The sequence below is a fragment of the Capricornis sumatraensis genome, chromosome 12 (assembly GCF_032405125.1).
Source record: "Capricornis sumatraensis isolate serow.1 chromosome 12, serow.2, whole genome shotgun sequence".
NCBI classification, from domain to species: Eukaryota; Metazoa; Chordata; class Mammalia; order Artiodactyla; family Bovidae; genus Capricornis; species Capricornis sumatraensis.
Genome location: NC_091080.1, coordinates 49,006,203 through 49,023,942, shown reverse-complemented (window position 1 = coordinate 49,023,942; position 17,740 = coordinate 49,006,203). Strand labels below are relative to the sequence as shown.

General features: G+C 34.4%; 1 protein-coding gene across 2 annotated transcripts in view; it reads left to right on the top strand.

Moving 5' to 3' along the window:
* Nucleotides 1–16,634, top strand: part of PCDH9 (protocadherin 9) — a 1,167,447-nt gene extending 1,150,813 nt beyond the window's left edge. For both annotated transcript variants that reach the window (XM_068984657.1, XM_068984656.1), the window contains one exon: nucleotides 16,261–16,634. In XM_068984657.1, the coding sequence (XP_068840758.1) occupies nucleotides 16,261–16,634 (374 nt within the window). The remainder of the gene's footprint in view (nucleotides 1–16,260) is intronic.
* Nucleotides 16,635–17,740: the final 1,106 nt, after the last annotated feature.

Sequence of the window (17,740 nt, the reverse complement as noted above, 5' to 3'; positions counted from 1 at the left end):
AAATATTAAAAAGACAATGAAATATTCCATTCATTCTTACTAGCTCTCTTTCCATCAACTCACGAGACTGCTCTGAATTTTTAAATTATATTATGACATTATCCTAATAATTGGGTTACATATTATAATAGTTAATAGAAACTGTAGTTTCCAAATTTATCGTGCATTTCTCATTTAGTGGTAGATGACCATGAAAGATTTCAAAATTGTGTTTCGATCACGTAGGTCTTTTTTTTTTATTATTATTTTTATTTTTACTTTATTTTACTTTACAATACTGTATTGGTTTTGGCATACATTGACATGAATCTACCACGGGTGTACATGCATTCCCAAACATGAACCCCCCTCCCACCTCCCTCCCCATAACATCTCTCTGGGTCATCCCCGTGCATCAGCCCCAAGCATGCTGTATCCTGCATCAGACATAGACTGGCGATTCATTTCTTACATGATAGTATACATGTTTCAGTGCCATTCTCCCAAATCATTCCACCCTCTCCCTCTCCCTCTGAGTCCAAAAATCCGCTCTACACATCTGTGTCTCTTTTGTTGTCTTGCATACAGGGTCATCATTGCCATCTTTCTAAATTCCATATATATGTGTTAGTATACTGTATTGGTGTTTTTCTTTCTGGCTTACTTCACTCTGTATAATCGGCTCCAGTTTCATTCATCTCCTTAGAACTGATTCAAGTGTATTCCTTTTAATGGCTGAGTAATACTCCATTGTGTATATGTACCACAGCTTTCTTATCCATTCATCTGCTGATGGACACTTAGGTCTTTAAAATTTTAATTCCACTTTGAAAGTTATCTCAAAGGATATTTACCAGATTTATATCTGGTGATTTGCAAAAACAAAAAAGTTTCCAACATTTGCTCTTATTTTACAAGTTATCTTGCCTATTCACTTTGTGATTTCCTGAATAAATTTTCCATAGTTATTTTTAGATTCTAAGCATATTGCCCCTTCCCCTTTCCTTACCTCTTTAGGCATAGAAGTGGTAATATTTTCCTACATTTTTAGGTCTTGGCTTCTCTCACTACTTTTTTATAGTTTACTTTCTGAGCCCACACTAAACAGAGTCCCTTCATCAAACATTTTTCAGTTAACCCTTTTGAGTGTCATTCTTTTGCTGCCACTGAAAGATAACCAAGCTATGCCAGCTTATGGGGAAACACACTTTCACATTGTGATTTGATGGATGCCTCAAAGCCACCTCTATCACAAAATCACATTCTTCTGCCATTGTGTTTCAAATATTCCTATGTATGGATTGAAGCAGCTCTGTAAGGCTCTTACTGAAGTGTAGATATTCTTTATTCTTCTAAAGGATAACAATTAGCATTTTGGTCAATAACATTGTAAGATTAATGAGCTTATCAGAGTAGGAAACCACCAATTATGCCCAAGAGATGGGTTATTTTGATGAGACAGATTGGAAGGTAATAAAAATACATAGATAATTGCAAAGGGATAGCAGATCTAGATAGGAAGCACACATGATTAGCCATAACCCCTCCAAAGAAGTTATTGAAATAACCCAGAGTGGGGAAAAAAAAAAAAAAAAAAAAAAAGCTCTCAGGTCAAATTTTCATGTCATGAATTTTTCTCCCAGATACAAAATTCTACAAAATTCTATTTTGTATCTTCCAGATATTTTGTATCTCTAGATACAAAACTAGTGACAGTGCCTTTCCCTTATTTTGTTTTCTTACATTAACTAGAAAGCTTTATTTTGAGAGTTATACTGGTTTTCCTAAAATTTTGCACGCAAACATCAACTAGATCGTGAGAAAATTTTAAATATTGTTGATTAAATGTGATATTGCCACAAAATTGTTCTGTTTCAGAAAAATGTTAAATGATTTATAACTCATAAAATTATCACAAATTATATTTTTGATGTTAAGTACGACAACATTATATGCATTGAATATTTGGAACATATGGTCAACTACCAGTAAAATAGTGAAATACTAAAGAATTGTAACTTGTCTTCTATCTTCAGAAAATTATAATCTCTGATTGGCAATAAGCATAACAGAAAATACTGCAGGAAATCTCAGACAAATTTATATAGATGTTATAAAATTCACATTATATTCATTATTTTAATAGAGAAATCTATCTTTCAAAGACCTATATTAATGAAGTAATTTCTCTGGATTTTCAATGTGCATTCAGAGATAAACATACATTTAGTTTGGAATGAGTAATCCTATGCATTATCCCGAGAGGGCAAGATTTCTCTCCACAATACTCCATTATACAAGGCATTTTCAATAATGAAGTAATGGCATTTTCAACAGTCCCCTTAGGAAATTCTTTCAAAATATAACATTATGCTTCTCATTTTAGAATAGCTTTTCTTTATGTACAACCAAATTTAAGCAATGGATTTCACCATGCTATTCTACGTGTAATCTAATGTGGCATATTAGCCTCTTTTAAAATCACACTTTCCTCTAAAATTTGTGAAAAGTAATTTCATCCCTCAATAGTTGTAAGCCATATATTTATTGAGTCTAAGCTACTTTTAGGATTTTAATACAATCCCTAATCAACTTAATATTTTTTTCTAAATACCCTCCCATTTACCTAAACATACCTGTAACAAAGGGCAAAATCCTGCATACTTATCTGCATCTCATTGGAACTCTGCTATAGAATAATTGCTAATAAGTTACTTTTGTATCTTCAGGCTTTAGAGAATTGTTCTGTTACATATCCTGTGAATCTAGACTTTAGAAATCATCTAAAGAGCTCAGTGAGAGGAATTATAAATTTTATGACATGATTAAGCAGTTCAGTGGGATATAGGTAGCAATTTAATTATGTTTCACTTTGGGGCATTCCACTTGCATTGACTCAAAGTAAGGTGACACATAAGTGCAGCAATTGTGCATTTATTAATACCATTTAGACATTCCAAATATTATCTTGGTGAAATTTTATGCTGTGTACTCTTAGCAATGTTTCTTAAGTAAAAGTAAATTGGTTTATTAACTATTTTCTGATTTAAATGACTTGTCACAAACTGTTTTACATATTCTTTTATGTTAGTTCACTGATTTGGGGTTCAGAAGAAATTTAATGTATTCTTTTCTTTTAAAAATCTATCTAGTAATAATCTACAGTATGCCAGGCCATTGTAAAGGTGTTGAAGAGAGAGTTACCTAAAAGCAAATTACCTGGCTTTGTGGGGTTTCCATTTTAGTGTTAGAGCTAGACTGTGAACAAATAAATATACGATGACAGGTAATAAGTAGTGTTTTTCAGAAAAAATGCAGTTGTGTAAAGTAATAGAGATTGAATGAGTAAAGGATATTATTTTTTATAAGGTGATCAGAAAATATATGAAAAATCAAATTTGACTAAACATCTAAGTGAAGTGAGGCCTATAAGAAGAATAGTCCAGACAGAAATAATAGCAAATCTGAAGGCCCTGAGACCTCATTAGTCTTGATGTATTTCAGGCACAGCAAGAGAGTATAGTTGAGCAGAGGGAGTAAGGTGGAGTTGAGGAGAGAAAGTGGCAGAGGGAGTACTGATATGAATCAGAGAGTTGGGCAGGAGCCAGATAGTATGGGACTCTGAGCCATGGAAAGGAGTATGACTTGTATTCTGAAGTCCTTGTAAGCCAAAATGTTCTGCATTAAATACTGTGTTAGGCTGAATAACCCCCAAATATATCTACATTCTCATCCCTAAACATGCAAATATGTGATCTTACATCACAAAAGAGACTTTGAATATGTTATTAAATTAAGGATTTTGAGATGTGATTATCCTGGATTAACTACATAGGCAGAGTGTAATCATAATGGTCCTTAAAAGAGGGGTACAGGAGGAGTTAGAGAAGGTAATGTGATAACAGAAATGGATACTTGGAGTATGTGCTTTGAATATGGAAAAAGACCCAGAAACCATTAAATATAGACAACATCTAGAAGCTGAAGAAAGAAAGGAGATGGATTTTTCCCTCAGAGTTTCCAGGTTGAAGCAGCTTGGTTAACACCTTGACTTTAATCCAGTGAAATGTATTTTCAGAATTTTGACCTTCAAAACTATAAGATGATGTTCTTTTTAAGTCGCAAAGTTTGTGATAATTTGTTGTAGCAGCAAAAGAAAACTAATATGAATATACTACCTATTTACTAATAACTATATATCAGTTCAGTTCAGTTGCTCACTTGTGTCTGACTCCTTGTGACCCCATGAATCACAGAATGCCAGGCCTCCCTGTCCATCACCAATTCCCGGAGTTCACTCAAATTCATGTCCATCCAGTCGGTGATATACATGGGTCTAATTAAGGATCAGAGCATAGAATGTCACAAAGTGAAATAAGGGAATCCAGCTAGGAAATCATAGTAACTTGGGGTGGTGAGTTTTTAGGGATGGAGGTAGGCTGAAAAACTTGCTGATTGACTGTGTGTATCTTGAGTAAGAAATAGACATTATATTAGCAGTCTATAAGTTACAATCACCATCACTTAGTTATAGCAACAAAAATTTATTATCTCTGTTTCCAGCCATTTATTATCTCAGGAGTCCCAGTGCGCTTGCCATAGATAGGGTCTCATAGGCAAAAATCAAGTTATCAACTATACTGGACTATACTCTCTTGAGGCTCTGAGAAAGAATCCGATTTTCTAACTCACACAGACTGTTGGCAGAATCCTGTTCCTATGGTTGAAGGACAGAGATCCCTGTTGTCCTGATGACTGACTAGCTGGGGTTTCTTTCAACAATTAAAAGCTGCTCTCTAATCCTTTTCACGTGATCCTTTCCATCTTCAAATATACCAGTGACATAATGAGTCTTTCTTGTGCTTTCAATCTGAATTTCTTTCTCCAATAGCTAAAGAAATCTCCCTGATTTTCAAGAGTTCAGGTGATTATTTTAGGCCCAAATATAGTTTAGATTCTTAACTAAAAATCAACTTTATTTGTTGCTGAGTATCCTTATTATATCTGCAAATCCACTTTTGCCATTCTCTTAGTACAGACTGCTTTGACAGACTATCATAGACTCGCTTTAACAAGGAACATTTATTTATCACAATTTAGAAGGCTGGGAGGACTAAGATTAAGGTACAGGCAAAACTGGTGTCTGAGGAGATCTCCCTTCCTAGTTGGCAAACAGTGCCTTTCTTGCTGTACATGGCAGAGAGAGAAAGAGAAAGAGAGAGAGAGAGAGTAAACAATCTAGTTCTCTGGTCTCTTTTTATAAGGGCACTAATTTGATCACAAGGACTTCACCCTTACGACTTCATCTAAACCTGATCCTTTCCCAAAGATCCTTCCTCCAAATACCATCACATCGGTTTCAACATATGAATTTGCCAGACAGAAACCTTCAGTATGTAATAACCATATAATTTAATATTACCACTTGTGTGATATTATATGTTTCTAGTCCCAGGAATTAGGTTGGAGAAACTTAGATTTCTGTCTATCAGGTGCCAAGTCTGACTCCTTTTTTTGTTTGTTTGTTTCTGAATGGAGCGAGCAGGTGATTGGTGTGCCATACACAAGAATGGTAATTTCAGGAAGAGTTCCATGTTTAGGGAAAAAAAGAAAGAATTACATTAATTGGAAATACCAATTAGAAATATAGGAGGAGCCATGAGTCAGAAATATAGGAGGAGCCATGAGTCAGATATGTTGATATTGCCACAAAAGAATTATAATAGGGCTGAAAATGTAAGTTGGGGAATCACTAATATATATACATATATATATATATATATATATATATATACAATTTATAAGACTGCATAATGATGCAATTTCACTGAAGAACACTGAGCAGGATCTGGAAAAAGCTGTGGTGTCATCAAATGGAATTGAAATACAGAGGCTAGCGATGGCCTGGAGAAATCAGGAAAGTATAACAGCACCAGGGAACTTGTTAGAACAAAGTTCAAGGCTACACCTTAAATGTATAAAATGAAAATTACTGGTTATGGCCAGGCAATTTATATGATGAGCCCTCCAGCTAACTCTGACTCAAATGCATATTTGAGAACTTTAAATTGTGTAGAACACTGGGAAAGTATAGGTATGTACTCAATATGCTCGCATCTTCAAGAGAGGGCCTTGAAGCAACAGCATTTGAGAGATCCTTAGAAATGAAGGAGCTCAGGATCCCAGATTTACTGAATCTGATTCTTCATTTTAACATTTTCTCCAGGTGGTTCATATGTACATTAACATTTGAGAAGTACTGGTCTACAGTCTATTAATTCAAAGTTATGGTAAAATCTATGTGTAAACACACACACCCCCACACACACCCCTACAGATCACATGGGATAGCTTATTCTATTTTTTAAAAAAGAAAATCTTTCAGATAGTTTTTAAAATATAAAATTTGTGAAGCCTTTAAATGTTTAACAATTTACCAAAATGTTTTTCACAAATTTCCCATTGCTTAAAATAACCAAGGACACGTCTCTACACCCTTTGGAGATCATGAGAAGTAGAATGTCTACCCAGAGACTCAGGAGGGAACAAGGCTGCACTTAAGGGTACCAGGTGAAAATTATCAGAGAACTGGGGAAATAAGAACGAACTTCAACAGTTTTTTCATTCTAATTAAATACACCTGAAATATGAGAGAGTGGAAAGTGTGTGAAGATAAATTACTTCACAGTGTTATGTACTACTGGTCTGGATTCAGACAAGTACCTGAAAGTTTTTAAGAGAAGGTAAGACTATATAAAAACTTGAATCTCAGCCTGAAATTCATCTATAATGAATTACTTCATTTCTTCATACATGAGATTCGCTCCTAAAAATGTGTTACATATCAAATAAGATTTACTGTGGTTTCTTGAGAAGTTATACAGATTGTAGGAAATGAAGAGTCATTCAGGAAATATCAGTATATGAATAACTTTGTAAAATGAAAGACATCAAATATGAGAAAAAGAAATAGTGAACTATAGGAGAAAGAAGATATAGTTTGCAATAATGTAAATAAGCTATTCCATACCATGCAATTGGGTAAAAATTTGAGTTAATTTAAATAACCAGTAACCTTAGATCACTGTCATTTCATTGACTGCAACATCTAACGTGAATGATGAATCAATAAAATTATCTAAGATATTTTATTTACAGACATTAGCTTTAGCAGATGAAAAAAAAAAGAAAGGGAGCTGATATTCAAACTATGCTGTAGAAAGCTAAAGATTTATAAGGAGGCACTCTCCATTCTTTGTGAGCTATAAAGTCTGTCCAAATAGCAATATCCTCTTTGGCAGAGAATCTGCTGCTCAGGCTGGCCATGTGTTATTGCATTTGGACTGACTCCATCCGCAAATGTTGACTTTTCATCTGTGACCAAGGAAAAAATCTGTATGAGGAACAGAACGTGTAAAACATTTAATCCTTGTTTACTTGTTAACCAAAGGTTTTGTCAGATCCTGCTGGTATGAGATTTCTGTATTTGTTTCTCAAGGTGACTGTAGATGCTGTCACAATTTTGAGTTTAAATTTGAGCTATAAACTAAAAGTTAGATTATAGCTTTCACTTAGATTGATAAATATAAGTACTTGTTCCAATCATACTTTCACATTCCAGAACTTAATATGATGTAAGTAATATACTACAGGAACAGTTGATTTATAATTTCTTTGCTCTATCTTGGACTTTTCATTAGTAAAATGAAAATAACACTGAAAATGTGATTATCTATGACAAACCACAGTGATATTTAACAAAGGAATAAAAGGCTGGTAGATGTCATGCATCAAAATTTAATCTTTGACTCTCAATTTTTAGATGAGAAACTAGGAAATGGTGAGTCTAAAATTAATTTAACAAAGTTTATACTAATTCATTGTTTTCAGTTCAGTAAAGTCACTCAGTCATGTTTGACTCTTTGCAATCCCATGGACTGCAGCATGTTAGTCTGCCCTGTCCACTCATTGGTCTCAAATCTATTTCTGTTGGCCTGAGTTATGATGATCACCTGACCTGAGATTTATGAACTAGTTCTGAATTTAGATATTCTATGCAAGAATCTCTTGAACTAATGAGATCAAACAAAAATTATTCAGTGAATGAATGATAAATTTTTTCCCATAGGCATAATCAAATTTGCCAGATTTATTTTTGGATTTAGACTGTCCACATAACTATGCTATACTATGTTATATGCAAATCTGAGTTTATATGGGATTGAAATTTGTGCCCCTTGATTGTTTCTCTGGGCAGAGTAATAACTCATATCTATTCCCATGTAATATTGATTTTAAATTATCAATTGGATATAGGATAATGTGATCTAAAATAGAGATCATATACCAAAAGGGTATATGAGCAATGCTGAGCAGGTTCCTCAGTTTTCATGTCAACTCTCATATTCAAAATTAACTTTGACCATTTTTAGACTGAAAGCAAATTCATCAATTTGATTCATATATGAAACTCATCAATAGTGTGTGGAAATATTAGGAGCCCCCATCAAGTGACTTAGCTTTCTACTCAGGGTAATCCATGATATGAAATTGTTATCACCACTGCATCTTATCTCACAAAAATGTAAAAGAATTAGAAATAAACTGAGGGTGAAATGAGATAGTAAAAATACCAAGTTTTTTATATTGGTCTCTTAGAGATACTAAAGTTACCTAGAAGTGTAGTAGGTGAGAATTTTTGTTTCCCTAAAACTTTTTATAGGAAGTTGAGTAAGAAAAGGAGCAAGTATAATACCTAAGATTTTTCTCAGTAAATCAATAGCAAGTACAAAGCAAAGTAATAGGATAAAAACCTACTCTAAACCAGAAATTTTGTTAAAACAAGGAATTTTATCACTGGGCCTAGAGATCAGGTAAACTGCTTCAGCAAAGTTCAAGTCAGTGGATATATCTTCCACTTTAAGATGTTTAGTGATGTACAACTCTTTGCATACTACACTCATGCTACCTTTTAAGATACTTTTTCTGAGGAAAATACAGTAAAACTGGAACTTAACAGTTGTTTTGCATAAAAATAATGATATATGGTCTAACCACAAAAAGGCCATTATAACATGACAATCAGATATGTTTTGCATGAAAGAGGTATTTTTTCTATAATAAAATTTGAATGAGACAAAAACTTAGTGAGATGTGATGAATTTGAACCAAAATGATACCAAAATGATATCTATTTTACAATTCAATTTTGGCAGTCTGTTTAGTCTTATTTTACCCAATAGGAAAAAATTCTAAGGAAAATTTATTCATATAAAAGTCCAAACTGTCATATAGTTTGAAATCTGATGAGAAATATGAAAATTCTCATGTTTTTTTTTGCATCTTGGTTTATCAGTTTCGATCTTTGGAAAGAAAGGTTTTCGAATCATCAGGTCGAGAAACAGGTGGACACCAGGCCAGAAGGCACTTGTTAATATCAGTAGTGAGTTAATCAATGAAGTAACAATTCTGCTTCTGGGTATAACAAAATGAGATTAAAACTCATTCAAGTATGCTGCCATTGAAGTATAGCTGGAGATCCATCAAATTGGATAGTTTCACATTTTCAACCTGCACATTAAAAGTCAGCAATTCAAGCAGCTCTATGACAGCTGTTGATGCCTAAATCATAAACAAGTTGTTGTTGTTGTTGTTTTTGTTTTGAGCAGGAAGGTGAATTGGGCAAAGATGGAGAGGGAAATACATTGAGACCTGATATAAACATTAACTGAGATGACTTTCAAGAAGCTTTTCATGTGCTTTCGTTTTTGCTTTCAGCATTTAAATGCAGGGACAGATGGCTTGGACAGTTTTATCAACATTTGTGTCTTTAGACATTCAAAAACCAAGAAAGATAACCAAACTCAAAGATTGCAGATTGTGAGAGGGGCAAAAGTAATTTAGCTTTTTTTTTTTTTTTATCAATAAATATTTCATTGTTAAAAAAATCATGATAAGGTTTTTAAAATACATTTTAAAAATAAAACGGAAGTAATCAGTATAAGGCTGAAATTATGGAAAGTATTTCTAAGCAGTTTTAAATTCTGATCTGAATTCTAAGTAGATATTGTATAACATGACAGAAATAGGACATCAAAATTTATGAAAAATTTGGAGAAATAGGGAATTATAATCACACATGCATGGACTTGCACAAATGCACACATACAATTTCAAAATTTATTAAGAATCCAGCACATTTCTGATACATGTAATACATGTTAGATATTCAATAAACACTTGTTGAGGGAATTATGAAAAATAAATACAATTATTTATCAATTAAGACAACCTCTTATAGTGATTACATTAAAAAATAAATATATGTCAATGATAAAGGATAATATTTCAGTGCATATAGGTTTTGCAGTATTAGCAAAGAAACCCTGATATTTTAAATGCTATATATTTGATGGAGAATCATGAATTATTTTCAATTATATTTTGAAAATAACAACATTAAATACTAATGCTTTATGAAGAATGTCTTTCTCCTTTTAAAAAATGTAAAACAATTCAGCAAGTGGTTCTAAAAATGAAAAAAAATTAACTGGAAACTATTTAATGTTTAAGACTCTTCAGATTATAAATTTTAAAGGACCAGGATATTTAGTAAATCAGTAGAATGACTGTGTTCTCTTTAATAATTCATGATAAAAATATTTTTATTTTTTCTACCAATTCATGACACAGACTTTATGGAAGAAAACTTGGAAGCATTGCTATTTCTCAAAATAAAACCCATATTGTGTGTGTGTTTTAGGCAACCACTGGAAATTATACATAGGTCAAAATAAAAAGAGTAAAAGTTTCTATATTTAATGTCAGGTCCTAAAATAGAAACTTGCCAGAAAATAAGCAAAGTAAATTTTCCAACAAAGGAGCTCAATTATATGAACAAGTTGTAATGAGGTTATATAGATAGATAGGTAAATCTCTATATAAATAGAAGATGGTTAGACCCAGTTCTGTGATCCTGGCTGGTCACTTTCCCTTTCTGAGTTAATTCATATCCCACCACTTCCCTTCTAGAGCTCTCACACTTGTAGGTCATGAAGCACACACCCTAACTGCTGGAAAAGATCAGGTTGTCAGATAACTTGAGACAGCCTCTGTGCCCTAGAACCTGAAAAATTATTCAAATCAGTCAATCCACAGATGGTGCTTGGAACCTAGCTCTTCCCACTCTGGTTGGCAATACATAAACTGTCCACTAGCTTATTTTTATGCTGTTCTTAGTACAACCCTCCACGGGACCCTGCCTGGTGGCCTTTCTTTTTTAGGGCTATAGGTAACAAAACCTGGCTCTCATGCAATTGCCATCACTGTGTTGTATATCACTTTTTGATGAATCTTTAAATTTTGTAAAGCAATCAGATACCTAAAAGACTGACCTAAGAATCTACAGAACTTCTGTAAATTTATTTACAGACTTTATCAGAAGCCTTCAGATTTATTTACAAGAATGAATCACATACATTTTTCAAAGAGCAATTAACACTATTTAATGGAAAAATATATTTGTAAGTTAAAGATTTTGTATAGTACACATAAGTGTTAACTGTAAATGTCTTAAAATTATCAGTTATCTGTAAGAAATTTCAGAAAAATGTAGAAATTACATAAGTAGGAACAAAGTACCCCTGTTGCCTTGTGAAGAGACAAGCCTCCTTAAATCCTACCTCCTTCCCAATGACACCCTTTTTTCCTCTTGGTTCACTGATTTTAAGGCAATTATTTGTTTCCCAGGATAGACGCATAGTTCCATGGGGACAGCATTGACATCTGCTTTGTTAACTGCTATATTCCCAGTGCCTGTCACAGTGTCAGCATACAGTACATGCTCAGTAAATAATAATGGAATAAATAAATGTTATCAATTCTGAAAAACAATGCACACTATTTTTGTTAAAATGTGCCACTCAGTGCTGAAGATTTCAGGTCCACACAACACACACACACACAATTCTTGGGTAATACCCTCAATTTCATAAGATAGTAAAGTATGTTGGATAAGATTATATAAAAATAATCTTTCATACTCTCTTTTTATATACTGTATAAAATCCTGATGCTATTGATATTTCTAAGGTAGCTAATAATCCCCCCACCACCACTTTGGAGCTAAAATGTACTAATGATTCTGGAATAGTAAAAGTTAAGAATTTATTGATAGACCTAAAGATATACTATATATCAAATTTGTGATTATCTCCATTGATGTCTAGAAAGGAGTGAACATATTTAACAGAGAAGTTAAATAATTCACTTGCTTCCCTAGTAGCTCAGACGGTAAAGCATCTGTCTGCAATGTAGGAGACCCAGGTTCAATCCCTGGGTTGGGAAGATCCCCTGGAGAAAGAAATGGCAGCCCACTTCAGTATTCTTGCCTGGAAAATCCCATGGACCATGGAGCCTGGTAGGCTACCGTCCATGGGGTCGCAAAGAGTCCGATATAACTGAGCAACTTCACTTTCACTTTCACTTTCAACTGTGACAAGTATTGCTAAGGTGAAGAGATTTGTTTCTGAGGAAGCTTTTGGTATGATATTTGTGAAACCAGCATATTCTGATTACTTAAATTCTGCCTTTTAAGTGGAGGATATCTTTAATAATTTCTCAGAACATTTTCAACCTCATAAAAATTTAATTAAAAATTAACATTGTGAGTAAGTCATTGCTATTGTTTAGCACCATGAAGAATCAGAAAATAGATCATTCCTTTTTTTTTTCATGAATGGATTTTAAATCTAGTTGAGAGAAAACAAAAATAAAAATGTCTACTCATGAGTGTACAAACCCTAAAGACAAAATGTCATAATGTAAAAGTTGAGTGGGTTCAGTTAGGGAATTTGTTATGCATTTATAGGGGAAGATCTGTGGAAATCTTCCCAGTGCATGCAAGATATGAATTAGCAAAGTTAGGGAAGCTTGCTGTGGTACAGGGGAAGCAAACTGCCCCTTTATAGAGTCAGTAATTAAATGAAAACCAGCCAGACAAAAGCATTTTCTAGGCCTGTGATTCTGATGGAAGGGGTGTGGATTAGTTTGAACAAAATCAAAACGTGTTAGCTTCTTGGTTACAGAGTCAAGGAATACACCAAAGTGAACCTATAAGGAAGAAATTAGTTTGAAATTTTAAAGTGTGGCCAAAATTCAGAGGACAGAGAAAGGCCCATCAGTTCAGTTCAGTTCAGTCACTCAGTCGTGTCCTACACTTGGCGACCCTGTAAATCACAGCACCCCAGCCTCCCTGTCCATCACAAACTCCCAGAGTCTACTCATACTCAGGTCCATCGAGTTGGTGATGCCATCCAGCCATCTCATCCTCTGTCGTCCTCTTCTCCTCCTGCCCCCAGTCCCTCCCAGCATCACAGTCTTTTCCAATGAGTCAACTCTTCGCATGAGGTGGCCAAAGTACTGGAGTTTCAGCTTTAGCATCATTCCTTTCAAAGAACCCCCAGGGATGATCTCTAGAATGGACTGGTTGGATCCCCTTGCAGTCCAAGGGACTCTCAGGAGTCTTCTCCAACACCACAGTTCAAAAGCATCAATTCTTCAGCACTCAGCTTTCTTCACAGTCCAACTCTCACATCCATATGTGACCACTGGAAAAAGCATAGTCTTGACTAGATGCCTTTGTTGGCAACGCAATGTCTCTGCTTTTGAATATGCTATCTAGGTTGGTCATAATTTTTCTTCCAAGGAGTAACTGTCTTTTAATTTCATGGCTGCAGTCACCATCTGCAGTGATTTTGGAGCCCCCCCAAATAAAGTCTGACACTGTTTCCACTGTATCCCCATCTCTTTGCCATGAAGTGATGGGACCAGATGCCATAATCTTTGTTTTCTGAATGTTGAGCTTTAAGCCAACATTTTCACTCTCCTCTTTCACTTTCATCAAGAGGCTTTTTAGTTCCTCTTCCCTTTCTGCCATAAGAGTGGTGTCATCTGCATATCTGAGGTTATTAATATTTCTCCCGGCAATCTTGATTCCAACTTGTGCTTCTTCCAGCTCAGTGTTTCTCATAGAGAAGGTTAAATTAAATATCCTAGTGAGTAAGTGATCATTGAAGTTTTGTGAGAGAAATAGTTTTAAGTAACAAACATATGTTTTAAAAATAAAACTACTTGCTTTTGAGGGGATGGGACTATAGATCACATGGGAAGGAAGCTTACTGTTATTCTAAAGAGCAGACTTCAGATTTCAAAATAGGCTAAAATTTCAGTGAAAGTGAAAGTTAAGTCGCTCAGTCGTGTCCAACTCTTTGCGACCCCATGGACTGTAGCCCACCAGGCTCCTCCGTCCATGGGATTCTCCAGGCAAGAATACTGGAGTCGGTTGCCATTTCCTTCTCCAGGGAATCTTCCCCACCCAGGGATCAAACCCAGGTCTCCCGCATTGGAGGCAGACGCTTTAACCTCTGAGCCACCAAGGATACATTTTAAGCAGATTTTATTTTTCCCCCTTTTCACATCCAGTGTCCGTTCTGATGCTGTCTGTGTGTGGAGGTCAGGTATTTGCCAACAACAGTTACCTATCTCAGCAGGTATTTTATTTTTACCATGCAAGAAATAATTAGAATATTATTAAGACAAATAGATATTAATATAAATACTCCACAATTATTGGGCACTTAAAAATATTAGTATTGCTAACTTGGATTTTAACAGAGACCTGCATTTCAATTGTTGGCTCTTTTAATTGTGGAGTAGGCAAACTTTCAGGGATGTTTTCTTCTACATTTCCATTCTGATGACTCTTAGCTTTTGAAAATGTTTTATGCCTCAAGCATTCTTGCCTATCTGATACTTAATCTCATTCATAAAATCAATTCCTAATTTCCAAGCTATCACTTATGAGTTGATTGTTTTATAAAGGGAAAGAAAACACGACAACAAAACACCCAACTTAACCCTTAACCATTTGACCCTTAATCATTTGACACTTACTGTTTTTCAGTACAGAACTGATTTTCTCTTTACATAATCAGAGAATATTACACTCTATGTGTTCCAATTTGCAACCTAGCTAGACTTTAACTCCAGTGAAATTTGGGTTATTTAATACATTTATAAATCAAGAAAATAGGTTAAGCTTGGAAGGAAACACATGGGATCTTTATTTACTTGGATTTCACAATGCTTGAAGTCAACCAGATGAGTCTTTAGTAGTATAGAGAAAATGTTCTTTAGAATTATTACTTAAATTAAAAAAGAATGTTGCAAAGTTATTTTAATGAATTTCATATTAAGATATACGTTTACATGAAAGATCATTTTGTATAACTATTCACAGCATTTACTTTTAATACTACATTTCAAGTAACACTTTTAGTATTCTTGGAGTTTTTAATTAACATCTGGCATTGTACATAAAATTTTGTAAATTTCATTATTTCTCATGAATATGAGTTTTTATTGAGAATTAGGACATAAACCAGTAATAATACATATGTCATAGAAAAAAGTTGATCTGAAATGATATATCATGGGTATATCTGTTTACCCATATCTATCTACTTATTTTTTCATCTGTCTGTATCTCTAGATATAAAATGGCTTAAAAGAAGGAGTGATTCTTACCTCCAAAACAAGGAATTTTATTCCTTCTATGTAATTCTTAAAAGGATAGGATATTACTCAGCCATAAAACAGAATGAATTTCAGTTTTAATGAGGTGGATGAACCTATAGCCTGTTACACAGAGTGAAGTCAGTCAGAAAGAGAAAAATATAGTGTATTAATGCATATATATGGAATCTAGAAAAAAGTATTGATGGACCTATTTTCAAGGAAGGAATGGAGATACAAATCTAGAGAATGGACTTGTGGACACAGTGGTGGAGGGAGAGAGTGGGACAGATGGAGAAAGTAGCATCAACATATATACACTATCAGATGTGAGATGGATAGCTGGTAAGAAGCTACTGTGCAGCACAGGGATTACAGTCTGCACTCTGTGATGGCCTGGAGGGGTGGGATAGGGGGAGGACAAGGAGGGGATAAAGGGAAGAGGGGGAGAGTGGATAATTATACACATAATTATCTGTGTATAATTATGGCTAATTTGCATTGTTGTATGGCAGAAACCAACACAACATTGCAAAAATTAAAAAGTGGTAAAAAAAGGACGGGAATCATATCTATGAATTGCTTAACATAATACGATTTTCATGAGAAAATGAGATCACCAGTGAAGTTTTTCTCTAAGGATATAATTTAAAATGAAAACTCTAATTACTCTCTTTCCTTACTTTCTCTGTCTCTTGTCCTCTGCAGATGGGCCCTTGGGCCCCCGAGGATTAGCTGAAGCTACAGAGATGTGCACTCAAGAGTGCTTGGTTTTGGGTCACTCTGATAATTGCTGGATGCCTCCTGGCTTGGGTCCATATCAACACCCTAAATCTCCTCTCTCAACCTTTGCACCCCAAAAAGAATGGATCAAGAAGGACAAGCTTGTGAATGGGCACACCCTGACCAGAGCCTGGAAAGAAGATAGCAACAGGAACCAGTTCAATGACCGTAAGCAGTATGTCTCCACTGAAGGCCATTTCAACAATGGCAGCCACATGACAGACATTCCTTTGGCAAATCTGAAGTCTTATAAGCAAGCAGGAGGTGCTATTGAGAGTCCTAAGGAGCACCAACTCTAAAAAAAAAAAAGGCCATATGGGACCTAAGGACTTTAATCTAAATAGACATGCTAATACCGTGTGTGTCAGAGCTTTATGCATTCAATAGATCTCTACAACTATGCCCCTTAGAGCAGGGATACCCATAATTTTGTGTTGGCACCATGGAGGATACAATGTTTTATCACATAAGAGAGAAGATAGTTTTACTAGCCATGTGATCTTATTTACTAGGATTGATTAAACTTTCCAGAAGTGTCTCCATTGTGCAAATATCTTTTTTTAAATTGCATTTTATTTTGACCCTGGACTGCTGCTATGAATAATAGAATATGCATTTGGAGAGTAAGGAAGTTCCATGGATTAGAGTGACTGACAGACATATCCAGTTAGAAAATTGTGCTCTTTTTGTCATTGATCTGTGCTGAGACTGCTATACTTGACATTATACTTCAAACAAAACTTAAAAAGATAAGCATTAAACCTATTGTGCTGTTAACAACATTAGTGGACACTTGTAAGTCAATCAGTGTTAAAGTATTTGTAAATAGAAGCAAGTTATTATTAACAACTTTGTGTACTTATATCGTTCACCTAAAAATGTTGTAGCATAATTCTGTGTCTTATGGTTGCTTCTTTCCTTTTTTTGTTTACCTCTTTGTTGTTATTTTTGTTGTTTCTTTTAGTGAGGTGTTTCTACGTTAGTAGTCTGTCTTGACACACTTTGTTAAAAAGATCTCAGATACTTGTGTTTAAAGAAAAGGTTCTGGAATCTTGCTTCTTTTATGATAGCTTATGTTGCTGGAATTCTAAAAAATAAAGATAAAATGAAAACTTCATATATAAAAGGACTTCTGCAAAAGCTTGAAAATTCAGAACCTATTTTCTTGACATCCTTATTTTCAAAGCAGGCAAAAGCAAAATCACTTATTTAGTAGCATTAAATGAGATACTAATGGGAAAGTGTTATCTTTCAGAAAGTGAAGTAATATCCTGTGCTTGTCACTCATTCAGAATTAATATATTAAATTAGCATATATTAAAGAAAAATTAATATTCAAAATAGCTTCAATTGGGCAAATGTGTGTCTACAACTTTGTTGAAATGGCAGTTTGTGTTGATCCTCA